Here is a 25672-nt window from a genome sequence, read left to right on the forward strand (position 1 = left end):
ACCCTCACACACCCACATTTCGTTTTCTTTTTCTCTCCCGAACTGATTAGTCTGTGCATGCTAGTCCTCTCCGTTTCTGGGGTGTCAACAGCTGACATCTGCCCCGGTGAAACCCGCCTCCCGTTTGCCGTTGCCAGACTCTGCCGCACAGGGACACGGAGGCCCAACCCGGCCCGCCCGCCCAAAGCCAGAGTGCAGGAATCTGCCGCGGCCCCCGCCCGAGTCTCCTTGGGCTCCCAGCTGCTGCCGTCGGCATGGCAGAGGGCCCTGCAGACCTGAGTCTCACAGGTGCGTCTTTCCTTCCAAGGGCCGGTGGGCGTCTGGGCGGAGCTGGCACATCTCTCTCTCTCTCTCTCTCTCTGGCTCCTTCGCATGGCCCAGATGGCAGTGACGATAGCGACAGAGCCCCACCATGCACGCTGACGGTCGGCGAGGAGAGCACCGTCTGGTCGGGGTGGGGGTGGGGGGCTCACCCTACCCCAGGTGCCTGGCCACACGCTGGCCACACGGTCAGCGTCACCTCGGCGGTAAGCGCGACGACGTCCCTTTCCACACATGAGCTTGCCGAGGTTGTGAGGCGCGACGCTGATTCGGGGGTTGTGCCCAGCTGCACGCTCATTCTGAGAAACAGAAGAAGTCACCTTGAGACGGGGCTCCCATTTCCCGCAGGTGACACGTCGCCCCCGCAGGGCCCCGGGCGGGAGAGGCCGGCAGCGAGCAGTTGCTGCGCTGTAGGGCTGTGGCCAGGGGCTTGTGGCTGCGGGCTGAGGGTTTGAGGGGGATTTTTTTTGCTGTTATCACCACAGTGGCAGCTAGCATCCCCACTTTGCAGGCGGAGGGATGAGGCACGGCGAGGTCACACAGCTGGGACGTGGCAGACCAGAGGCCCAGGCCTAGCCATCACCCTCAGACAAGAAGCATGCGGAAGAGAGCATGCGGGGGAGGGGCGCCGGGTGAGGGCGCGGTGCCGCCCAGGGCCCGGATTCCCGCTTTCCTTCCCTGAGGGGCGCGAGGCCAAAAGTCCCGGCCCAGGGGGCTCAGTCACTGCACCTGGCTTCTTCCCTGGTGGGCTTTCTCTTCCTCACCAACTCGACGCTTATGCCTCATTCGTTTCACAGTTTCCGGTTCTGGGGGAGGCCCCAGCTCTCCGGCCTCATCTCTCCTTATTTAGACTCCACTTCTCCCGGCTGGTCAGTCAGGGGGGTGGAGGAGGGGCGCGGGGAGGAGCCTCATCAGGGAGGCTTCTCAGAAATCAAACCACTTTTCAAGACAAGGCGACCCCGGGCGCCAGGCATGCAGGCGGGTGCTCGAGGTTTTCCCGTGGCTGGGCTGGCTGCTTGGGGCAGGGTTTGCTGGGCGAAGGGGCAGGTATCCCGAGATGTTCTAGCTGTTCTTCCTCTCTCCCGGGCCAGGGCAAACACATTCTCAGCACAAGGCGAGCCACAGCGCCCGGCAGGAGGGTTGGCAACTGGATTGCACCTTCCCCCACTCGTACTGCTGCCGAGGAACCTGGGAAAAACCCAGAAGGAAAAGGTTGCGAGAGAGCCACCGCCCTGGAAGGGGACCCGGATCACCCCAGAAGGGCCCTGCTTTGCATTTCCCTTGGGGCTCTTGGGAGCAGACATTTCCTGGCCATGAGCTGAGCTGCTGCTCACAGGGGCTCGCTCCACGCCCTGCACCTGCTGCGGCCGGCGCCTCGACCGCGCCGGGCTGTGCTCTCGCCCCCTGCAGAGCCGCTGGCCTGGGCTCCTGGGTTCTGTGCTAGAGACCGCGGGCCCCCAGGGAGTCCCACCTGGAGCCTCAAGGGGCCCTGCGTAGGGCGTCAGACTCAGGCGGGGGAACAGAGGCATGCCATGCCCCTGGTCACCTGGGCAGACATCTGTCCCACTAGTGGACAAACCCACTCACTCCTTCACGCCTTCAGTCACATGCCATATTCTGAGGCTCCACGGTGTGCCCGGCTCTGTGCTGCACCCTGAAGATAGAACGGTGAACCAAGCAATTGTGACGGGAGACCCTTGGGGACATTCTGCAGGAGGCGCGCGCGCGCGCGCACACACACACACACACACACACACACACACACACACACAGCACCCCACCCACTCAGAGCCTCCAGGACATCTTCCCACAGGAGACGGTGTCTGAGCGGGAGCTGGAGGCTGGGCAGATGCAGGGCGGGCAGTGGGGAGGACAGAGCTGTGCCCGGACGAGGGAGCAGCATGTGCCAAGGCCCAGGGGTGCGTGGGGCTGAGACGAGCGCAGGGCTTGGCACCCAAAGGGGAGCGAAGGAGGGCGAAGCCGAGGCTGTGTGTCTGGCGGTCCTGGCTGCCGTGCCGGGGGTGGGCTGGAGAGCACCTGGCCCGAGTGGTGGGGGGGGGCATTGCTGTTCCCCGAGACCATGATGCAGAACAGGAGGCAGAAAGCAGAGGGAGAAGGGCATCCGAGAGAGCCAGGACCGTAGTCCCAGGGCTCCGTGACCGGCCGTCGGGGAGAGACAGGTTTCCGGACGTGTGTGAGGTTTCCGGCTTGGATGAATGGCGACACCACTGACAGGGGTGGTGAGCACAAGGGGCGGCCGGTCAGCAGCCGCCGGCCTCCCAGGCAGGGATTCGGCCCCACTGCCCCACACCCTGCCCCTCCTGCCCGCTCTGCTGCCCTCCTCTGTCCGCCTCGCCCCCTCCCACTCGCCTCTGCTCTGAGGACCCCTGACACCTGAGCATCCCACCTGCCCTCCAGCCAGCGCTCACAGCGGGTGGAGGACCCGCGTGAGGCCTGGACGCCTCCTCTGGGCACCAGGACGTCCGGCCTAGACCGTTTCTGACCAGCCCACACGCCCTGGAACCCTCTCACGGGGCCTCCCCTGCCCCCCGAGCCGCCGGCCCAGCTCCATTACGGGCCCTCAGTTCTCTCTGTCTCTCTCTTTTCTCCCAGACCTTAGGGAGAGGATCCTGCAGGTGCTGAGGGATGCTGGCTCCCCCGTGAAGACCGACGAGCTGCAGAAGAAATGCAACGTGCCCAAGAAGAGACTCAACCAAGTCCTCTACCAGATGAAAAAGAAGCAGCTCGTGGTCCATCTTGGCCTGGCGACGTGGGGCTCGAGCGGGCATGCGAGTGGAGAAGTGGTTCCCACGGAGCCGGCCGGGCCCAGCCAGGGTAATTTTCCATCCTGGGGGGCGGCGGGGAGGGGCGGCGGGTAGAACCCAGCACACGCGGTCCTGGCAACGGGCAAGCCCGGATGTGGGCCTGGGTTCGAATAGCATCTCTATGCCTCGGGGGTGCATGATGCCCCCTCACCGTGCCTCGGTTTCCTTTTCTGGCCAATGGAGGTGACAGTAGGGCTCCTACACAGGGCCGTGAGAGGATGAGATGCAAAAGGTTCGGCCTAGTGCCAGCACATAGTAGGTGCTCAGCAAGACATTAATAATGAAAACGAGGTCATACTGATGACGACGATCACGATTGTAAGAGGCCACGTAGCATCAGGCCGGACCCTTTCCAGTTCTGCAGTTCACAGGCCGGGGTTGCTGGCACGTAGCAGGTGCTTACGACAGGCCAGAGCGGCGCCCGGGCCTCGCTCGGGTGGCACTAGGTGGTGTCCCAGTCCCTTTGCTCAGGGACGTCGGGCAGCAGAGAAGCCACATGGCTGGAAAGGGGCAGGGCAGGATTCGAAGCCAAGTTCGTCGAGCTCCAGGATCCGCTGCCCCGGGGGCCCCCTCCGTCCGCTGGGCCCCCCGGCCCTTCCTGCTCCTCACCCCTCGCCCGTCCTTCTTTCTGTAGCGGAGAAGCACCAGCAGGTCGCAGCCGTGGCTCCAGAGAGACCTGGCTTTCAGCTCAGCGAGCCGCGTAAGCACCCCGGTTTCCTCTCCGTCCCTGGGACGTGGGGCCCCTTTCCTCAGAACCACCGTGGCCTTGAGGTATTGATGAGTGTTCGGGGGCCACGCTCCGGCCACTGAGTTTCCCGTAAGGTGTTCTGAGGCCCGACTGGGTCTCCGTAGTGAGGAAGCTAAGTGGCCGATGTCATCTTTCGGACGGAGAGCTGACGGTCATTGTGCACCTGCCGCGTGCTCAGAGCCCCCTGATGTCCACCCTGGGCACGGAGGGGCCGGGTCCTGCCAGAGTCACACAGCTAGTGAGCAGGAGAGCTGACGGTCATTGTGCACCTGCCGCGTGCTCAGAGCCCCTGATGTCCACCCTGGGCACGGAGGGGCCGGGTCCTGCCAGGGTCACACAGCTAGTGAGCAGGAGAGCTGACGGTCATTGTGCACCTGCCGCGTGCTCAGAGCCCCTGATGTCCACCCCTGGGCACGGAGGGGCCGGGTCCTGCCAGGGTCATACAGCTAGTGAGCAGGAGAGCTGACGGTCATTGTGCACCTGCCGCGTGCTCAGAGCCCCTGATGTCCGCCCCTGGGCACGGAGGGGCCGGGTCCTGCCAGGGTCACACAGCTAGTGAGCAGGAGAGCTGACGGTCATTGTGCACCTGCCGCGTGCTCAGAGCCCCTGATGTCCACCCCTGGGCACGGAGGGGCCGGGTCCTGCCAGGGTCACACAGCTAGTGAGCAGGGGACAGAGTCAAACTCTCGGGTCCTTCCCAATCACCTGCCGTCCTGCTTCCCAGGGGCAGCGATCTACAGGCTTCTGGAAGACGGTAGGCCCTGGAATGCCCTGAACATCGCCAAGGCCCTGGGAAAGAAGACAGCGAAAGATGTCAACCCAGACTTGTACGCCATGAGAGAAGAGCACCTGCTGGACTATGACAAAAACTCCAAGGCATGGACGGTTTATCGACCAGGTGGGTCCTTACCTGCTGCCCACACCTGGGCAGGCAAAGCTGGGAAGAGAAACCCAGTCAGTCCTCCTCGGCACCCTGCCGAACCCTTTGCCTGCTCTGCCTGTCACGCCGTCCTCGGAGCTTGGTCTTGCTGACCAGTCGCTGGAAGAGGGTTACAGAAGGGAGGAGCAGGCTGGCGGAAGTACCCAGAGAGGACTTCCTGGAGGCATGGCCTGAGGCTGCAGTTGCAGAAGGCAAAGGGCTGTATCAGCCCTGCAGGGCTCAGCCGGAGTTGGCTACCACTTTCCTGTAAGCACTCTGCCCACCTTGGCGTTTAGAAGTTGCTTGAAGCAAAGATCCAGGCCGGGCTCAGATAGCTGCAGGGTGGAGCCCGAGGCCAACTTATCTGTTAGGTGCAGCAAGCAGAGGACCTAGAGCATTGTTACAGATCCATGAAAATGTTCTACTTTCTCTTAAAATCAAAAGAAAAAAATGAACATTGCAATAATAATGAATTGCTATAATGACTCTAGCCTAGATTATATTTGTCTTTATCCCAACGCATAAAAAGTAATTATAAATCATAAATCATAATTATAAATTATAAATCATAAAATGTAATTTTTAGTATTTTTTTTATGGAAGACAAGGCCCACAAAGGTACCAGAACCTAGGGCCCATGAAGATGAGGATGAGGCCTTGTGTGTAGAGCTGGAGAGGCCCAGGCGGGTGCCCACCTGGCCCACGTGGGGTGGACGCCCCTGTCCACAGTGCCCCAGGGGGTCTCAGCATCCTAAGGGTACTAACCTGTGACAGTGGCCAGATTGTAAACACTGGTGACAAACTAAAATTCTTTTATTTCCGCACAAGGAAATATGATTTAATTATACAAATTTACAAATCAAGATAAAATAAAAATGAAACGTAGAAAACCAAACAAGACCAAGCAGTCCAAGACTCGAGGTCACTGACAAATCCAAATTCTTAAAAATGCCTTGTGAGCTAAACAAAGCTTCTCTGTGGATCAGAAACGGCCCACGGACAGCCTGTAGCTCAGGGAAGGGCAGAGGACACAGGCTGGGTGACCTTGCCACAGCGATGTCCAAGGGGGGTCTCATCTGAGAGGCCTGGGGCAGTTGTTAAGCAGCTCACTCCAGCCAGGACCCACCGACATGCACCCCTGGGGGCTGGGTGCCTGGGAGTCTGCATTTTCAAAGTCCCCGGGAGGCTTTGGTGCTGCCGGCTGCCATTCTGAACCACTGACCCCTGGAGAGGTGCAAAGAGTGGAATATTATTTTGCAGAAGGTTCTGGAGGAAGAAGTCAGTCCGCTGCAATCATTTACCAGCAAAATCCGATCAACATGATCTGCCAGACCGGCCCCAACGGCCGCATTGCCATCGAGAATGCCAAAGCCGTCCAGATCGGGTACGGGAATGTCATGAAGAGAGAGGCAGAGGACAGCGACATTGCCATCCGGAACTCCACGGCCGTCCAGATCGGGTACCGGAATGTCATGGCGATGACGGAGGAGAACGGTGAGTCCGCGGACAGACACCAGGAGCAGACCCTCCGGGGGCAGGGACGAGGGGCGTTCGACCCTCTGAGGAGCAGGGTGCTTTCGGGTCACCAGGGTCCCCCTCGGTGGCCTTCCCGAGAACGAGGGCAGCTTCCTTCGTGCCCGGATCAGTCCTGTCCTGCCTTCCCTCACATCCTGACACCTTTCGCCTCATTCTCAGTGGGACCCGATACTTTCCCGTGAGAAACAATTCGGTTCACTCTCCCTCAGTAGAATGTCACAAGCGGTCACTGCGGCACCTTGTTTGTTCTGAGACATACTGTTCTTTCCCTGCATTTTAACATCTCAGAGACTGGAGTGCGCCTCACCAGTGGCATCCTACTTTGGATGAGATGCGATCCTGCAAGCGAATGCTTACGCTGTGCCGAGAACTGTGACAAGGGACAGGGCCGCCCCGCAGTTCCGCCATGGGGCGCGAGGGACAGCATCAGCCTCAAAGCTGGGCCACTCCCCGTGACCTCATAGGAACCTTTCCTCACTCTGGGCCTCGGTTTCCCCAAACGTGAAATGAGAAACTTTGCTCTAGATGCTAGAGCCACGTCTGCCCCTCCCTCGCCCCCCCCCAACCCTCACCCACCCTCGAGCCCCCCTCCCGGTTCGGTCACGCCCGTGTCCGACGACGATTCGCTTAATATTGTTAAATGCTTTACCTTTTCGTTCTACTCAAATGCATCTTAGTAAACGTGTATAGCATGACTTCGCGTTGGCACCCAGGAAGGTCCCCCTAAAAACACACGCCGAGAGAATAAGACAGTGTGGGAGGCGCTGGGCCCCGGGAGCCGAGGGACGTTAGAGACACAGGGCTCCCCGCCGGGCTCAGGGGGTCGAGAGGCACGAGGAAGCGGAGGACGTGCTCGCGTTGGGGTGACAAGTGCCCCAGAGTCGCCCCGGGCACCAGCGGCACAAGCCTGCGGAGCCCGCGCTGACCGTTCTGCCGGGCCGACCTGCTGTCCAGCCCAGAGCCTGGCGTCCTCGTCCCCCGTCTGCTGGTGTCCAGGGAGGACGCAGAGGCCTGTCGCCTCGGTCCGGCCGGGACTCTGTGTGTGCGTGTTGGCTGGCGGGGGCACTCGGGGCTTGGTCGGAGGTCGTGTTGCTGTGTTTCCTGCCAGGCCCCTCGCCCCCCCTCGACCTCCCTCCGCCAGAACCAGCTGACCCCTCAGCTCAGGATCTCCAGGCCGAATCCTGGGGGTCCCAGGAGATCAGCGTGGAGAAGTCCGTGCTCCGAAGGGTGCAGCTGGGACATGGCAACAAGATGAGCCTTCGGGCTGCCCCAGCCACAGGCCCCAGCCGCGGCTCCCCCGGCAGCCCCCCAGGTAACGGGGTCACGCAGCCACCCTGCCCCACCCTCACCCGCTTGGCTCCTCACTAGATGGGACCTGAGCCGGTCTTGCAGGGAGCGAGGCATGATGGGAAATTCCTTCCCACTCACCAGGAGGCCGTGCCACAGAGCAGAGCAGTTTCGGTCCCTGCTACCTGCCTCAGGAAACCCGTTTTTCCATCCGTACAAGGGGCATGGAAGAGCAGAGGCCAGGCCCGAGGGAGCGAGGACAGAGGAGATGGCCACCTAGAATGGCATCTAAGAAGGGTGGAAGGCGGGAGCCACCTAAGTACCTGGTGCCCTGCTGAGCACTACGGACAGTGACCAGAGGGCCGCAGGCTGCATCCTCCTTGTCACTGGGGATCCAGAGACAGGCTGGGGGAGGAAGCCAGCAGACAGGCCGGGGAGGGAGGGAGAGAGCCAGGGACGCAGGTTCCAGAAGACGGGGGCCCGCGCGGTCGGGGGAGCTCCACGGGGCCCAGCGCCCCGAGGTCCGTGGCGACTTGAGGGGGCAGGGCGGGGCGTGGGCAGGTGAGACAGAGTGTCGGTTGACGAGTCTCTTCTGAAGTTCGGATAGGGAAGGCAGGAGCAGCACAGCGGGAAGATTTTAACCAAAGCCGGAGACAGCATTGGGCAGCCGGCCGCAGAGCGAGGAGGAGCGGGAGGAGGGAGTGGATGAGCCCCGGGGAGGTGGAGGACCAGGTCAGCTGGGCTGGGCCACAGGAGGAGGTGGGGCCCCCGCTGGCTGACCTGGGACGGGGGCCCGGGGGGCACAGTGCCTGCAGCCTGCGCTGCGAACAGCCCACAGTGCAGAGCCATGGGGAGCAGGGTGGGGGCGGGGAGTTCCAGGAGGAGGGTTGGAGAGAGTCAGCCATGGAGGACTTGAGAGTGTCAGGCCGCCACCCGGCTGCTCACACATCCCTCCCGACATCTCTTCTCTCTTTTGGGCTGACCCACAGTCCCTGGTACCGCTGCTGGCCCAGAAACTTCGTTCAAAATTCAGATGCCAGCACCAGGACCTCGCCCCAAGGGGGATGTGGCCCAGAGAATCCACATCCGGTCCTGCTACCTGGAGGATGCCGTCATTGGCAACAGCAACACGATGAGTGTCAATCCGGGCGCAGCCGGTCCGGGAGGAGGGGCAGGGCCTGGAGATGGCGGCGGTGACTCTAAGGAGCCGGCAGAGGACACAGGTGAGCCTGGCGGGGCACGGCGGGCCCTGGGTATTCTCCCTCTCCCTCTCTCCTACGTTTACCGAGCAGTCACCCACGAGTCTCCCATTTTCCTGAGTCTGGGAGGGAGGGAGGGCGGCAGCGTCGTGAGGAGAGTGTGAGAGGGTGTGGGCTCGAGTGGACGGGACCGTCACTCAGCCTGTTTCCCCATCTGTAAAACAAGGACTATAAGAATAGCCTGACCAAGCTACATGCCCGGGAAGCTGGCCCTCCTTGGAACCTTCTAGAACGTGAAATCCCTCCTCTATTCTTACCCACCCCCCTTTAGCCGCCCAGTCCACTGATACTTCCCAAGAAGCCATGCTGTAGCTGCCTTAAGCTTCTTCCATCTTTCAAATGTTAGGAAGAAGCAGCTCATACGTTTACCCACTGACTGTGGTCCAGCCTCACCCTGAAACACCTCCCCGCCTGGAGACAGAGCCCTGAGCGAAAGAGAGAAATATTTCCCACTTGTGGGGATCCTGGACCAGTAGGGAGTAGAGCCGGCTTGCAAAGCGATCAAGCTTTTCAAAGAAAGGACCAGCCCTGTAACAAACAACAAAACCGGGCAGGCGGGGGAGCGGCCGTCTAGCCAGGCCGTCAGAGAAGGTTCTGGGAGGAGGAAATGGCAAGCGCAAAGGCCCGGGGGTGGGAACAGGGGTGGCCTGCTCAGGATCGCGCGCGGGGTTCGAGGGAGCAGAGGGAGTGGACAGGTGAGCAAGGGCAGCGACTCGCAGGGCCAGGAAGCCCAGGAGAGAGTGAGCAGGGTCCGCGGGATGTGAACAGTTTGGGGACAGAGAGCCAGGAGGGAGCAGGGAGCCACTGCAGTGGTCCAGATGAGAAAGGACGGGGCCTGGGAGATGGGGACGCAAGGCCGGTCCACCCGGCAAGCGTGTGGCCGGGGACAGCGGCCTCGGTCCCCGATGAACTGAATCGCTTTGGTTATTCGAGGTGGCTCACACATTCCTTTGGCTACGTCTCCTCCCCAGCTCCTCGCCAGAAAGCTCCCCAGTCAGACAAGGTCCCTCACGGTGATGACGTCAGTCAGGCCGACCTCGACATTGCCACCTTCTCCTCCCACCTGGAAGCTGTGACTCTTGAAAGCAAAGACCCCGAAGGTGCAGAGGAGGACCCCTGAGTGGACAGAACCCCAGACGCGCCCCCAGGTGTCAGCGGCCTGAATTGGCTTCGGCTCGATGCTTCTGGCATGGCGTTTCCTCTGCGGCGACCCACTGCCTGCCTCGAAGCTGGCCCCAGGTCCGCGGTCGACCGGGCCCGTCAGACAGCGATGCGTCGCAGAGAGCAGGCTCAGCTCCTGCCGCCCAGCACTCCTTTGTCCAGCAGGACTTCCCCTTTCTGTATAATTAATTTCCCATAAACGTGCTGACAAAGCATTGCCAGAAGTTAATGGGAACTGGAGGTGAAGGTCAATTCTCTTCTCTTCAGGAAGGAAATTAACTAGCCACCATTAAAAGCAGAGAATGATTAAACCTGTTCATCTCCCAGCCTTTGGCTGTCACTAGCTCAGCCACCACCCCCCCTTCTGTGATGATATGTGCACACAGAACTTGCAGCCCCCCTGAAGATGGACATGGGGATAGGGTTGGAGTGGGGAGGAGGAATTTGCTCCATGAGTTAGAAGGAATTTTCCAAAACCACTGTGATCTGACCACAAAGGCAATTCTCTGTCCTCAGCCCCAGCCACCCTGCTCAACTCCGGCGAGCCCAGACGGGTCTCCTGGACATTAGAGGCTGAGGCTTAGAGCAGGAAAAAGTCTGGAGAGTAACTCAGGAGCATTTTGGCTGCAAGTGACAGAAACCTAGCTCACCCAGGCTTAAAAAAGGGAATCTATTTGCTCATGCAGTTGGGAAATCAAGGGAGACCAACTTCAGGAATGGCTGGATCCAGGGGTTCCGGCTTTTTAAGGCCCCTTTCTCTCCATCTCTCTGAGTCTATGTGGTCACCGGTTGCCCAAGGCAATGATCTGCCAACCTAGTGAGCCGAGTAGAATGACAACTCTTCAAGCTAAACGCTGCTGGTAGAGTGTCCCAGGGAGGATTCTGATTGGCCGAGCGCGGGTCACACGCTGGTCTGTGGACCAATCAGGGAGCATGGAGTGCTCCGACTGACTCATGCGCTGGGGGGAGTGAGGTCACCTGGTGTGGACTTCTTCCCAGGAAGGAGCGGGGAGGGTACCATGCTGACAGACGTCAGGTGCCCACTTCAGGAAGGGGACATAGGTGCTTCTTCCCAGGACTCCCCAAATACGGAGGGGCTTCCTCTAGCGAAAGAAAGAGAAAGCACTTCATCTGAGGGACAACTACGGAGCTGAACGGCTCTCTGGGTCCGTGTAGCGGCTCAGTCATTTAACCCTCTCCGCGCCTCTGTTTCTGCTTTGCGCAACGCCGAGAATTCTCTTCTGCTTCTTTCACGGAATATGTGGGGGGCAAGGTGCAATCGGTGGGCACATGTGGCTTTAAACTGGGGAGTGTGTACGGGGGGCAGGCGTGGGGGTCATTAGTAAGTTACAGGAAATCTTACTCGAATTCGATTTTTTAATTTCATTTCACAAGACACTTGAGAAAAACTTCCGATATGAAGGTCAGACAAAAAAAAAAAAAAGCAAACACACATAAGAGAAGAATTGTGAGGAGCTAGAGAAAATGCAGTGAACAGAAGAGGACTTCGAAGCCTTGTCATCAGCACTGTCTAAGGGGGGCAGGGGCGGATAGCACGTGGGGACCCTCCAGCCACAAGGAATTCTGCCCTGGTCTTGACAAAGAGGCTGCTGTGGTTCCAGCCCTCACATCCTCACCAGGGACAAAAGTAGCTTCTAAACCACCCTAGGCTTTGCCATCTCCCACTGGCCGTGGGGTCGGGAGTCATTTGCTGTAGCGAATCCAGGTCCACCTCCGAGGCTGGGGGAGCTTAGACTCATGAAGCCCCAGAGAGCACGAGGCATCTTCTAAGCGTCCTTCAGCAGAGGAGGAAATGAGGGCCAAGGAAGGGAACGACCCGACCAGGCCGACGCATGCGGCCCAAGCGCAGGGCTGAGCCTTCCAGACGCTGAACCAGACCTGGGTCCTGATCATAAACCCGCCGCCCAGAGGCGTCACATCGACCAGATGGGTGCAACCAGAATGCCACCCACCCGCGAGCAGCCATGCTACCTCGGGGGACAGGACGGGGCAGGACTAGTGTTTTGTATTCTCTGAAGACGCTCCTCCTTCAGGAGGCTCTGTGCGAGCAACCCGGAGAAATCAGGGCAGCCAGCCCTGGGTGACCCTCAAGGAGCCCAACGTGCAGAGAGGTAAACCGAGGCTCAGGGAGGTCGGGCCCAAGGGATAGAGACAGGGTTTGGCCCCAGGCCACGGACCTCTAAGCCAGGGCTGCTAGCCACGTTGCTTGGCTCTCATCACCTGACCCTTCCTTCTGTGGCTCACTTGCTCACCCCCTCCCCCACGGCCACCCAGGCGCCTCCGGCCTTCGCCACCATCAGCCGAGTCTCCATTGGCTGCTAGAAAAGCAGCCGAGACAGGAAGAGGCCACCAAGCCCGGAGGGCGGAGTTGTCAGGTGGGGGTGGAGGCCTGACCGCCCCTCACCTGGGCTGCGGAGCCCCCGAAGGGCCTGGCATGGGCCCCGGCTGAGGGAGGGTGGCGGGCGCGGGGTGCACTGACGAGAGTCTGGAACGGAGGCCGGAGGTCCCGCAGCGGGTCCGGTTCTGCCCTCCCTGCCCGTGTGCCCTGCCCCGCCCCCCCCCAAACACACACAGCCCCCGCAGGACGGGCCGGGAGGCAGTCAGGTGCGCTCGGTTCCAGCTTTCGAGAGGGTCGGATGGGATGGCTGGGCCACAGCGGGCCGGACCGCATGTGGGAAGAACTCGGTGAAGAATAACCAGCTCAGTGGTTCCCCCGGCACCATCGCACCCACATCCTGCTCACCCGGGGGCATGTGACAAGGTAGGAGACACTCGACATTGTCGCCGGGTGGATAGGGGAGGAAGAAGGGGGGTAGTTTCCTATTGCTGCTGTAAAGAATTGCCACAAATGAAGAGGTTTAAAACCGCACAGATTGATGATCTTACAGACTAGGGGTGAGAGGTCCCGCACGGGCCTCGCGAGCTGCAAGTCGGGCTGTCGGCAGGGCTGGCTCGTTCCGGAAGCTGCACGGCGGAATCCACCGCCTTGCCTTTCTTGGCCCGCTGAGCCACCCTCACCCTCAGAGGTAGAAGAAGGCACAGGGCTTCGCCCAGGACCTGCGTGCAGCCTCTGAGCCTCAACTCCTGCTCTGTAAAATGGGCAGAATCAGAGACAGCAGGAGGGCTGGGGGACGCGGCACAGTGAGGCTCAGTCCCGGGCACACGGTCCAGGGTCACCCCAGACCGACGGGGACAGTCTCTGGGGGCGGGGCCTGGGCAGCGGTATTTCTGAAAGCCCCCCTGTTATCTCAAGGAGCCCCCCGCTGGGGACACCCAGGGCGCAGAGGGACCATCGTGTAGCTGTGACCCCAGGGGCCCCACGGGTGGGAGCAGCCCCCCACCCAGCAGCACCCTCTGGCTGGTCTTTACAAAAGGAGGGCGACCGGCCGCCAGCCACATCCCAGCTGGGTCCCAGCCACAGCAGCTGCTTTGGGCCCAGCGGCCTGCTGAGCCGGCGCCCAGCCTTTCACAGCCTTGGGCCGAGCGCCCTCTGCTGGCCATAGGCTGCCTTGCCGCTGGCCGGCACAGCACGGGCCGAGCTTGTGAACTTTCAGGATCCTCCGCCCCCCAAAAGTGGCCAGATACATGACATTTCCCCAAATGGGGCGGTGTGCAGCACCTTAAGCCCCCTCAAAGACGTCAGGTTACGCTCCTACACTTCCCTCCAGAGGGGGCCTCCTTTCCAGCACCCCAAAGTCAAAAACCCCGTGCTTGGCAAGGGTTGATTTTCTACAGGAAAGTCCCCAGCCCGGCTTCTGCAGGAACCCGAGGACCCTGCTGCAGCCTCTCCTGCAGCATCGCCCTGAGCCCCTGGAGCGGCCGACATTTAGGGGACCCTTGATCATACTCACTCCCTCAAGCCTTCCACGCTGGCCGTGAGGAAAGGGAGGGTTACCCCACTTCATGTGGTGAAGCCACTGAGGCACAGAGAGGTCAGGCTACTCGCCCCAGGTGACAGCCAGGCCTAAACCCTGGGGCAAAGTAGGGGACAACAACCATGTGTGTGGGAGGCCCTTCCTTCCTGGGAGGTGCCTCCGGTCTGGGAGGTGGGCGGTGGGGTTGAGGGTCCCCACCGATGAGAGATGCAGGGCCCGGAGGGCGAGGGCCCCGTCCGAGGGTGCCCGCATGTCCTCACACTGGCCCACCTCGGGTCTACGCGGCAGCGCGGGGCGGAAGAGGACGAGCTCGGGGCCACCTAGGGCTCAAAGGCCAGCCCCGCCGCCGCCCCGCGGCGTGCCCCGGGCGGAGAGCGCGTCTGTCCGCGCACGCCTCGGTCCCCACATGTGCAAAATGGCACCGTCACCCCTCCCCCCCCTCGAGGAGGTTTTGCCGATGAAATGGGTCCGTGTCTGTTCGCAGCACTGTGGCTGGGTCTGCCCCTCGGCACACCGCACCCTGAGCTGCCCACACCCGAAAGGCCACCCTTCCTCTTCCCTCTGCCCCCAGGCCCTCCTCCCTCCTCTGACACCTGGGGTGATTCGGCTTTCGAAACCGACAGTTGGCCCAGAGAGGATGGAGTCAGAAGCCACAGGGCCCCTGGTCCAGGCCTGGCGGGCAGTGGCTTCACCTTCTGGGCCGTGATACACTCTGAATGACCTGCCACCTTGGACCTCAGCCCCCGACACCTCCAATGCACACAGAGCTCAGTGCCGAGGGTGGAGGTAAGCAGGGCCCCCCGACAAGGCAACCCGCTCCCCCGCCTCAATGCAGAGCCTCCTCTCGCCAGGCACAGAGGAGAGAACCCCCCAGCCATCCCCCCCCCGGGGGGCACTTACCAGATGCACAGCCTTAGAGGTGCTGTTCAGTCTCCCCGGGCCTCAGTTTCCCCACCTGCGAAGTGGGATTTAAGTGAGTTGTCCCTGGAGCAGCGCCTGACACACGCTGAGTTCTGGGGGGACATCTGGGCGCGTGGCTGCGGGTACCACTGTGCTCACAGTTCCGCGCTCGGCCCGGCCACGTCGATAGCAAAAGGTAGATTTAAGGACACCCTGTGCCTGGGGCACCTCCGCGAGCTCCCAGGGGGTCTCCCGACCCCTTCTGCAGGTGATGAGAAGGGGCCGGTGAACCCGCTTCCGAGCGCGGGCCTGGGCCTGGGCTGTCCGCCCTCCGTGCCCTGTGGCCTCGTATCAAAGACGGAGGCTGCCGATTACCACGGCCCTGCGGGGGGCGCTTCGCAGCACCGCTGGTGAAGCCTCACGATGGCCCTGTGGAACGGACACACTGGGGTTGTGCCCCTTTCCCTGATGGAGAAACCGAGGCCCAGAGGAGCGAGCTCTCCGCCTAAGTCCAAATCCAGGCCCGACCTTTCCGCCGCCATGCATCCACGCCTGTGCGGCCACTAGGGGCAGTGAGGACCCTCCACCCCCGAGTCCGGGGTGGGTCAGGGGATACCACGGCGCAGACCCTGGGGGTCCAGCACCCTGATGTTTGTCTCCGAATGTGACTCTCAATACGCCGAGGGCTTCCAAGTTTGTCTTCCTCAAGGGAAGCAAAAACAGAGACCAAAAAAACCCTCTGGAAAACTCACTTTGCTCCTATAAATCCAACCTGTGGTGAGCAGCTGGAGGAGTCACGCCTCGGGTCCCCCCGCCGGCCACACCCCAAGTGCGTGTGCAACTGCTCAAGTTACGTCGCAAAAGAACGTTCACCGGCACAGAGAGAGGCCCGCTGTCTGACTGTGCGCAGGGTCAGCCCAGCAGGTCGCAGGGCCTCTCTGTGGCGTACGGTTCACCTTCCGGAGTGAGGAACATGGAGCGGCCTGGAGGGAGCCGGTGCCCGTGGGAAGAGAGGCTGGCTCTGGCCGCGGACCCGGCCGGCCGTGTTCCTCCGGCTTCCCCTGGACCGGCTCTGTCTGCAGGTCACGCGTGGTAATCAGGGAGCTGCCAACGTGGACGAGGACGGAGGCCACCTGCAGGGACTGGCCCCCATGTCCTGGACCCTGTGGGCCCTGGCCTGGGCCTCAGCCGTGGCTCTGACCACCAGGTGGCGCCCCCGATCTGTTTTTGCACACTGAGCCCTTGGTGGCACTCGGCGGGGCAGTGGAACAGGGGTCAGCTCTCTGCCGCCAGGGCCTCAGGTTGGTTCCTGAGGCCCCGTCCAGAACTGGATCTTTGGATCCTAAGACCCCACCCCACCCCCACCCCATTTCCGCGGACCCCCGGGCCCGTGACGGCAGGGGTGAGAGCCCACTCTTCTGCTCCCTCCACCCAGAGGTGTGCGTCCTCCAAATGACCTTGGGCGCCTCTGCGTCCTGTCCCGGAGGGACTTTCAGGGTCGGCTCTGTCCTGACCCCTCCCAGGCCTCTCAGACACCCTCCTTCCCGTCACGCCCCCGCCCCGCGGCCTGCTCTCTGGCTGCCTGTCTTTCTTTGCCTGTGTCTGATTTTGTCTGTGTCTCTGTCTCGGTCTCTCTATCCTCTCCTACAAGGTGACAGCTTTGTCTAGTTCCAAACACTCGAGCATCCGCACAGGCAGGCGCCCAGGCCCCACCCCAGCAGATGTCAGTCTGGGAAGCAAGGGGCCAGGCCCAGGAATCTGCATTCCACGTACGCTCCATCGGACTCTCCCTGCTGGAAACCCTTGGTGGTCAGCTCACTGCTCTAAACCACCTCCGGCCGGGCGTGGAGGACCGGCTAGCCCCGCCGGGCCCTCGGGCTGCGTCTCCCTCCCCACCCCCGCCCCGCCGGCGGCCTTGGACGTGCTGGAGTCCGCCTGCCTAGGACCTCTGCGCGCACACGCCCTCCGACTCCCTTTCTTCCTCCGACTCTTCTGGCTGCCTCGGCCGCAGAGCCCCCGTCAGACTCGCCCCCCTAGCGGCCCCTTCCTGGCACCCGGGGCGATCTGCCGTTTCCTTTCCTTGTTCTCGTAAGCACAGTCTCTCTCCCAGGCCAGCCTCTCCGCTCCAACAGGCCAGGGATCTGTCCGTTTTTCCGCGCTGTCTCCTCAGTATCAAGAACAGGGTCCGGCCGCAAGCAGGAAGGCAAAACGTCCTTCGTGGATGAACGAGAGAAACAAACAAATGACCTCTCGGGGGCTGGAAGCCCGGCCGGTTGGCCTGTCATTCGGGGCCTTTCGAGATCTGTTCCCGCCCATGAGTCTTCCTTCGCTCATCTGCTCCCAGGCCCGACCGCCCCGGTGTGGGGACGCCCCGTCAGGCCTCAGGCCTTTGCTTGGGCCGTGCCCCCCGCCTGGTGCCCCTTCTTCTCAGCTCTGCCCATGGAGCTCTTACTGTCAAGGCCTCTCCCGGCCTCCAGCTCCAGCGTTGAGCCTTCCCGGGCCCTTCCTCAAGTCCACACTCACCTTTCTGTCCTATAAACTCCACCCCACACTGTAGGGGTCCGTGGGGGTCCAGCCCAAGGCACTTGCTGTGTTCTCAAGGGCCAGCATCCTCCTGGGGCCCAGTCTGGACTGACCGCCCTCGCCACCCAGTGTGGACTCCACGGAAATGCCAGCTCCAGGGCCAGCAACCCAGACGTGCTGCCCTGTAGGGCAGGCGTGGCCTAGGAGTCAGCATTCGCCACCCCCTCCCCAGGGGCAGACGCAGGCTGTGGCTGGCGGAACTTGGTGACTCGCTAAGCCCAGAGCTAGTGCAGGTGAGGGGCTGAGAAGGTCAGTTCCTGACCTTGGCCCTTGGCAGTACCCAGAGCTGCCAGGCACACGAGGCCCCCTGGTCCACCTGGTCCTGAGGGCGGGTCTTGGCCCCAGGCTGTGCGGCCGTGGGCAGGTGCACACCCTCTCTGTGCCTGGTTTCTGCACTGACCTCGCACCTGGGCAGAAGGGAGGGGCCTAGCTCATGCCCGCTCCGTCCACTAAACCCGGAGTCCCTCAGGACCGCGGCCGTGCCCTCCCCCTCACGCTCTGCTGGGGCCCGGGACGCCGTCCCTGGGCCCAGGTCAGGGTGGCCCTATCCCCTCCCCCCGCTGTGGTCCCTTGGATGAGGCCATCGCAGTGGGGTTGCATCTCAGATCCCCAGGGCTCCCAGGAAGATTGGGGTACCCTGTGAACCCCACAGTGTCCTCGCCCATTTCCCTTTGGCCCCAGCTGCCAAGTGCTCCCCACCCTCCCACGGAGTCAGGTGTGTGTACTCGAGCCCCACCGACCAGCAGGGGACTTTGGGCCTGGAGTTCACGCCCGCTGAGGTGTTTACAGAGGCCTGTCTGGAGACTCCGGTTAAGCATTGATTTTTCTGGCTGATTCTTGCTTGGGACAGGGGACATCCGAGGGAACTGCCCGGGGCCAGATGCAGCATCTACGGCCAGAGGTTTCCTGCCCGGGGGGCGCCCTCCACGCCCCGCCCCTCCAGGCTCTCCTTTGCTGACATACGGGACCCAGATCAGACCTCCTCTCTGTCCTTGACCCCAAACCTCAGCCCCAGCGTCTGTGCACCCTGCTGCACCCCCACCCTTTGCCCACCTGACCGCCCCCTGCCCCCCGCGCTACTCTGAACTGGCCTCGCTCTGAGAGTCACCTTGGCCCCCACAGAGGCTCCACTGCGGGGCCGCGTGTGGCCCTCAGCCGCCCAGTGGTTTCCCCTGGAGATGGCCATGCTGGTCAACACAGGCCTGGGGTGACAGGCTGTGGGCATCCCTGGGACCCACCAGGGCGGGCGGGTACAGCTCCCCACCTGGCCTTTGTGGGGACACCCTCCACCTGTTGCTCGGGCCCCCTCCCGGGGGGGGGGGCCGCCCCTCCGCCCCCGCTGCCGTTCAAGGGTCTCCACTGTGCTCCAGGGGTGGCCTCTCAGAGTCTGCATGTCCTTGAGATTCCCCACCCACCCCAGGTACCACGTTGTGGGGAGCTGGCCGCTGGCCCGGGGTCCCTGAGGGACATTTCCACCTCCATGTCCACCCCAGGCCTGTCCCACACCTGGATTAGAGGTGGCCGAGATGCTCCAGGCTCAGGCCCTGGACCAGGGCGCCTGTTTAAACGCGCTGGGCCATGTGCTGCGCGGAGGGCTGACTCCGAGGAGCCTCGATGCCCCGCGCCCCGCAAGTGCCGATGACGATAGGTTGCACCCCTCGGGTGGGGTCGGCGGCAGGTGCGCGGATGTCAGGGACCGTGTCCGAAGTGTGGCAAACGCTCAGCCAACGCGAGCATTGCGTTAGCCACACTTCTCTTTCCTCACTGCTCATGTTCGCACTGGGCATGGCTCGCCCTGCCGCGTGCCCGCTTGGTAGACGTTCGGTGGGTCGGCAGCGGCACCCAGGGCTCTGAGGGGACCCCGGACCTCTCTCTAGGCGGCCGTGGACCTCCGGGACCGCCCGGCTCGGTGCAGCAGCAACCATTGCTCATGGAATCTCGTCCCGCCCGTCTTGGCTCTGGGAGGAGCATGAGGACCGTGGTGTGACTCTGGCCCCTCAAGCTCACTCTTCCCCTCCCCCCCGCCCCCCCGCCCCCGCCCCTGACCCCGCTGTCAGGCCACGAAGCACCGCAGCACCCTGGGCTGCGCTTCGCTCTGGGCCGAGCCCTCCGGCCTCGAGGAGCCGTCGGAGCAGAGTCCGGATCACGGGCAATGATTAATGAGCCGGCTTGGGCTGGGTCTCTTGCTGGAATCTTCTGTGTTCTCGAAGACGCTGGCCTGGGTTCGCGGGGAAAAGCAAGGCTTGCAATGTCCTGTCTGGGGCAGGGGAGGGTGGGGGTGAGTAGGAGAGGGGACCCTGGGCAGAGTCCCCAGCGGCCCACCTGCCAGGGCGGCAGAACTCCCCGGGGCGGGCGGCTGGGGCTGGTGTTTTTCTCCAGCACCCCGAGTTGCATTATTACTCTCTGTCTTCGCTCCCTGGCGGATTTTGGACTTGGAGACATTCCTGGGGTGGGGGCTGCTCCCTCACTCACAGGCTGGGAGCCCAGCGGGCCAGGGACTCACGGAGGGGGCTCCCCCAGCTCCAACCTCTGCCCTGGACAGCGTGGGCCGTGCCGGGTCAGGCTGGGCCTGGCCTACTGTGTGCCAAGCAGAGAGCCCCGCTCCGTCCTCCCAGCAGCCCCAGGGGCAGGGCTGGGTGACAGGGGGATCATCGTTTCCAGACTTCGAGTGGACACAGCTATCGGTTTTTCCTGAGCGCGGGGCGCTTTGCAGTGTAGCTGTGAGGACGTGGACCCTCCCGCAGCGGGGTGTGGGTGGCCTGCTCCCGCCCGGCCCTCCCTGATCAACCTCCACCCATCGTGCTGGGAATGAGCGTCTCTGCCCAGCGCCACAATCTCTGCTCCTGTCACAGCCCGCGGGGCTGGACTTTGGAGCGTGAGTGCCACCAGCACAGCCCGTGGGTGCCTCTCCCTAGCCACCCCCCCCAAACCCCCGCCCCGAGGTCACAGTTTAGCTGTGTCCTCTGAGGTAGCCAGGTCCCCAGAGAGGGTCTTGTTTCTGGGGGGTGCAAGGCCGGCTGCGAGGTGACAGCTCCCCTCAGCTGTGTCCCAGCCCCCGTATTAATGGGGACCCGAATCCCAGCCCGTTCTCCGGCTCGGCACCCTATCCCCGCTCGTGGTTGAAGCCAAAAACCTGGGGGTCAACTTTGGTTCTTCTCGGCCTCACCACCAACGCCCTATTCACCCAGGCCTGTCGGCTCCACCCCCAAGTTTGGCCTGAATCTGTCACCCTCGTTCCCCTGTGGCCCCCACCTTCCCTCCCTGGGTCGGAGACCCCCCTCTGCCCCCTCCCACTCGTCCCTGCATGTGGGTCAGGTCAGGTCTGCACCACTCGTCTGTACCCGCGGCTCTCAGACTTGAGCGTGTGCGGGACTCTCCTGGGGGGAGGGCCTGGGCCCTGCCCTGCCTTTCCCGGTCAGGAGGGAGGCCCCGAACTCAGCCCGGGCCCTGAGCCCAGCCCGGCTGCGGCCGCTGCTGAGAGGAGCCATGGCGGGGGTTCGGGGGAGCCCCGTGCTGCCCGCAAACCAGAATCGGACGCACACGCCAGCCACGTCCCAGGGCAGGCGTTGACGCACGGGCTCGGCGACCCCGGTTTGGCACTTCCTGTGTGTCCTCCGCCGAACGGCTGAGCTTCCCTGGGCTTCGGTTCAGCTTTCTTCTCTGCGAGATGGGGACGGTCACAGCGTCCCCTTTCCGGGGTCGCTGTGAGGGTCACATGAGCGAAGCCGTGTTTGGGGCCGAGTTCTCCCAGGAGCAGACGGGAGACAAGGACGCGGGTGACCCAGGAAGTGCCGTGGGATGGGGGGGAGGTTGGGGACTTGAGGTGGGGGAGGCAAGGCAAGGCAAGCAGCGCTGGGGCCTGAACGGAACCGCCATCCGCGCCGGCCTCCGGAGCTCTGGGAGCCGCTGAGAGACACACCGCGCGTCACCTGGAGTGGTCCCTCCCGCTGGGAGGTGGCGAAGCTGAGGTGTTTATCCACCCCCGGGTTGAGGGCGGCCCCCGCCCCGTGGGGAAATGTGGGCTGTGAACAGCCTGAGCACATGGGGGTCCGTGAAGGCCCCCCGGGCCCCCGGCGTCATGGGGGTTTGCTGAGAATGCCCAGGACACGTGAGCAGCTCCTTCGAACCGAAGGACCCCAGAAAACCCACTGATCTGGGAACAGAAAGGACAGGAAGAACAGCATCTGCTCCCTCCTCCGCCCTGGGGACCCCGAAAGCCTAGGGCATTGGTTAGGATTCACCGGGCTGCACGGAACAGAGAAATCAGGGTGAGACCAGCAGTCGTCGAAGCCCAGGGCCCTTCCGCCTCGTTGCCCCTCCATCCTCAACTCAGAGCTTCTCCTTTATAGTCCAAGGTGGCTGCCCATGCTCCAGCCATCATGTCCCTACTCCAGTCATCAGGAAGGAGGACGGGGGTGAGCGAGAGCTTGCTCTCTCCCTGCGAGGACACTTCCCGGAGTGACACGCACAAGAATTACGCTTCATCGGCCAGTGTTCGGTCACACGCCCGTGTGCCCAGCACCTAAAAACGGAGGGCCACAGAGAGGAAGATGGCGTGGGTCAGCAGGAAGCTCTGCTGTCCTGTAGTTCATCTGCTTCCGGCCGGGCGCTGGAGAAACAGCACGGGACAGGATGGAGAAAGCCCCAACTGACAACCGAAGGGGCCGACGCCCCAGTGGGGAAGCAGAGAAAAACCCAGAACAGGTCGACAGGCACATAAGCCGGGGCCTGCGGGGCCACGGGCATGATCACCATGAACGCAGCAGTGGGGAGAGGGGCTGAGCCTCCTCCAGCTGGAGCAGGCAGAGGGGCCCTGAGGGGGTGACATCCGGACAGAGGCCGGAGGGACAGGAAGTCCCCGGAGACCTTTCCAAGAACCAGAAAATGGCTTGCACCCCCAGCTCGGCCACGGCCAGCGCCATGCCCCTGGGCCAGTCCCTGCTCCCCTCCAAGCCTGTTTGTCACCTACAGCATGTGAGCTGTCACCACTCTCCGTGGGGCGTGGGGAGAGACGGGGGATCATGCTCACAGAACGGGGGTCTCCGGGAGGAAACTGAGGCTCAGAGAGACTGAGAGCCTTGTTCCACAGTGGTGGTTTGCAAGGGGGGGAGGTTTTGCACACCCCTGGGGAGGGGGAGGGGGCAGCCGCTAATGGCATCTGGTGGGTGGAGGCCAGGGATGCTGCTGGAAACATCGCACAATACCCCGAATAGCCCCCATGGCAGAGAGTCATCCGGCCCCAAATGTCAGCAGGGCCGGAAGGAGCAGAGTCCCGGTCTAAACGCAGGGTCACGTCCCCCAAAGCCCACTCTTTGTCTTTTCCAAACGCTTCTCAGAGCGCCTCCCCCACAAACAGACCTCTCCTGCGTTCCCCAGACGATGGGGTTTAGATGTCTGTTACCTTAACAAACACCCACGATGAGTCAGATATTCACCGAAGTTTAAGAACTAAACTTTGTGCTGATGAAGTGCCAGGCACGCAGTTGCCACCCCCACCGCACACGCGCGCGCACACCGAAATCCATTACGAGTTTAAAGTACAGCTATTATTTTTACAGCATTGCTTAGAAATGGCTTGCAATCTCTAATTTGCTAAATTGATGTGTATATTGACTAAATAAATATTCGGCACGAAGCCCGAGCGCCGTTCCACGCTTATTAATCCTCAGGAAGTGGAAACACCAGACCCGAAATGAGCTCTCGCTCAGAGCTGCAGACAGGAATACATTAGGCTGGTTTTCAGGCGTTTGGGGACTTGACTGCGGCAGAGGCAGCCCAACCTCCAGCCTCCGAGTTCTCTGTGACGCACTCGTCTGCCCGCGGACGTGCCTGTGTTGCTAAGGCTCTTTCTGGAACTGTGGAAGTCTAGGGCAAGAAAGTTTTTAACTCGACAGGGGACTATGGGGGGCGACTGCCTTTGGAGGAGTTGATCTGAGGGGTTGATGGATGGCACCAATATTCGCAGAAAGAAATCAGGGCTGCTGGCCGGACCCGCTGCGGCCAAGCCCCGGACGAGTCCCCTGCTCCCAGGACCGGGGGCAGGTGCGCTCCCGGCTCTGGGGAGAGGGGCTGGGGAGGTGGGGAAACTGTGTCCTTGGTCAACATGCCCCCCAGGAGGGAAAGGGGTGCCGAGAGGTACAGTCCCTGTGGACAGTTTGCTTCCGGCGTTCCCACCCAGAGGGCTCTGACCTCAGGGATGGTGTTGAGTCCTGGGGGGTGGCTTTGTACCAGGATGGAGAGGGGCCCTCAGACACATGGGGAGACCCGGGGGTGGGGTCTTTCATGTATTAACTTCTGAAGGGTCCCAGTGCCTTGGGACATTTTCCTACAGTACAAGTTAATGCTGAGGAAGCAGCGGAGGCAGAATTAGGAGCAAGCTGGCCCTGTGAGGGTCGGGGACCGGGGAGGGTGTTCAGGGGAGCATTCCTTTTGCCCACGGGGACCATGCAGGTCCCGAGACGGAGGGATTCATCACGTCCAGCCTCCACCCCGAAGCCAGCTCAGTGCGCCCTCACGGGGCGAGATCCCAGACTGCTCAGGGCTCCCGCCCCACGGAGAGGCCGAGCCCACAGGTCGGATGCTGAGGGGCCTTGGGCGTTTGGCTGACCTCAGTGTCCTGGTCTGTCAGATGAGGCTCGTGATGGGACTGCCCGTGGGGACCGGGCCCGGCACCTCACCCACAGCGAGCACGCTCACCGCTGCGAAAGGCAGAGGTGACGGTCCCACGGGACCCACGCCTACCAGCAGCTGGGACTGGCAGGCGGGGTGACAGCAGGGGCAGCTTGTGGGACCCCAGAGTGGGGCGGCTCCAGGGGATGCAGGCTGAGGGAGGAGAAAACACGGACATCTCCGAGGGAGGCCCCTCGTCTCTACCGCCCCATGGGCAGCGGGAGAAGCCAGTGCAAAGGCCCTGGGGTGGGGCCCGACCCCAGCCAGGAGGTGAGAGCCTGGTTTGCAGGTGGGACCGCAGCCGGAGATGAGGGCAGAGGCGGCCAGGGTCAGATCACACGGGCCCGTGGCCACATCCAGGACGAGTTCACATTGTCCCCTGAGAGTGGTGGGCAGCCACCAGATGGTTTTGTACGGGGCAGAGCTGAGTCCAGGCCTCGGCAGCCCTAAGGCGCAGAAGTCCCACGCGTGGGCATTCATTCAGCCAAGGGTCGTGCCGTGAAGACCAGCACAGGCCTTCACGCGGCCCCACCCCGGCCGGTCACAAGCAGGGCAGTGGCTCCACCCACCGCGGAGACACTTGCCCCCAGGGGCTGCACGGGAAGGACCCCAACTGCACCGGAAGTGACTCCCTGTTAGTGCAGACTCCGTCCGCGTGGACGAGCCAAGCCCGTCCCCATGGCGGCCGGAGCCGGGGAGGTGGGCCTTAGTAGCAGAAAACGAGGGAGCTCTCGGGGGCGACGATGGAATGACTCGTCTAGATCTCAGTCCGGGTGGGGACACGCAGGTGCCCAAGCGCATCCCACCTTCCATTAAGACCCGTGCGTGTTACTGCAGGGAAATTATGCCTCGACACACCTATCTTTAAAGGGGGGTCTGCAGGCGGGTTCGGGGGCCACGACGCCCTCTCCTCTCTCTTCGGAGCTGCCTGGGTCATCCGGGCGCAGGTGGGAGCGCAGTGGAGGGGGAGGAGGCCGGTCCGAGGACCGGGGCGCCTGAGGCCGCGCGCGCGCCTGCGGCACATCCATCTCTCGTTATTGTGTTATTGGCCGCACAGGAGAATTGCTCCCTGGGCGGAATCTTGAATATTCATCTGATTTACAGCCCGCGGCTGCCGACAGCTTTATGAATCCGCCCACTAATACCTGCAGCGGGTCACCAATCCTCCCCCGAGACTGCGCCTCTGCCAGTAACTCATGAATTAAAGAGGCCCCCGCGGCCCCCCACGCCCGCCCTCCCCTCGCGGGGCGCGTCCTGACGGAAGGCGCACCTGACCAGCAGTCAAAACGCCGCCGCTGCTGTCTCGCGCGTGGGCGGCCGTGGCGACCTCGGATGACTCTCCCAGGCTGTCTGCAGCGAGGAGGAGAAACTCGGTCTGCCCCTTCCCGGCTCCAGCCTCAGTTTCCCCCTCTGCGGAGGCCGCAGCGCCACCTGTGTCGGCCCCCCGGGTGGGGGGCTGAGGCGGGATGGACGTGCGAGCCCGTGTGAGCGCAGGACCCTTGCCCCCGACAGCGCCGGCGGTGTTCGCAGGATGAGAACTGCCGTGGCGCCCACGGCCGAGCCCCTCG

At 62.6% G+C, this 25672-nt stretch overlaps 1 protein-coding gene across 3 annotated transcripts; it reads left to right on the plus strand.

Annotated features, from left to right (window-relative positions):
- Positions 1-15: 15 nt before the first annotated feature.
- ZBP1 (Z-DNA binding protein 1) lies at positions 16-10382 on the plus strand. 3 transcript variants are annotated; one of them, XM_036229238.1, is made up of 8 exons: positions 16-288; positions 2935-3156; positions 3781-3846; positions 4619-4792; positions 6077-6307; positions 7458-7661; positions 8235-8859; positions 9867-9977. In XM_036229238.1, the coding sequence occupies exons 1-7, from the start codon at positions 255-257 to the stop codon at positions 8831-8833; spliced, it is 1530 nt and encodes a 509-aa protein (XP_036085131.1). In that variant the 5' UTR covers positions 16-254; the 3' UTR covers positions 8834-8859; positions 9867-9977. The 3 variants fall into 3 exon arrangements, with proteins under 3 accessions (XP_036085131.1, XP_036085130.1, XP_036085132.1); XM_036229237.1 differs by having other exon boundaries at positions 24-288; positions 6074-6307; XM_036229239.1 differs by having other exon boundaries at positions 41-288; positions 6074-6307; positions 8626-8859; positions 9867-10382.
- The last annotated feature ends 15290 nt before the right edge of the window (positions 10383-25672 follow it).

This window comes from Rousettus aegyptiacus, unplaced genomic scaffold (genome assembly GCF_014176215.1).
Source record: "Rousettus aegyptiacus isolate mRouAeg1 unplaced genomic scaffold, mRouAeg1.p scaffold_m13_p_12, whole genome shotgun sequence".
NCBI classification, from domain to species: domain Eukaryota; kingdom Metazoa; phylum Chordata; class Mammalia; order Chiroptera; family Pteropodidae; genus Rousettus; species Rousettus aegyptiacus.

What these genes read in the sequence shown, in the direction of transcription:
- ZBP1 (XM_036229237.1), top strand. Translation starts at nt 255, where the DNA reads ATGGCAGAGGGCCCTGCAGACCTGAGTCTCACAG. An exon ending in GCCGGCCGGGCCCAGCCAGG is followed by an intron (nt 3,157 to 3,780) that starts GTAATTTTCCAT and finishes TTCTTTCTGTAG; the next exon opens with CGGAGAAGCACCAGCAGGTC. An exon ending in CTCCCCCGGCAGCCCCCCAG is followed by an intron (nt 7,662 to 8,234) that starts GTAACGGGGTCA and finishes TCTCTTCTGAAG; the next exon opens with TTCGGATAGGGAAGGCAGGA.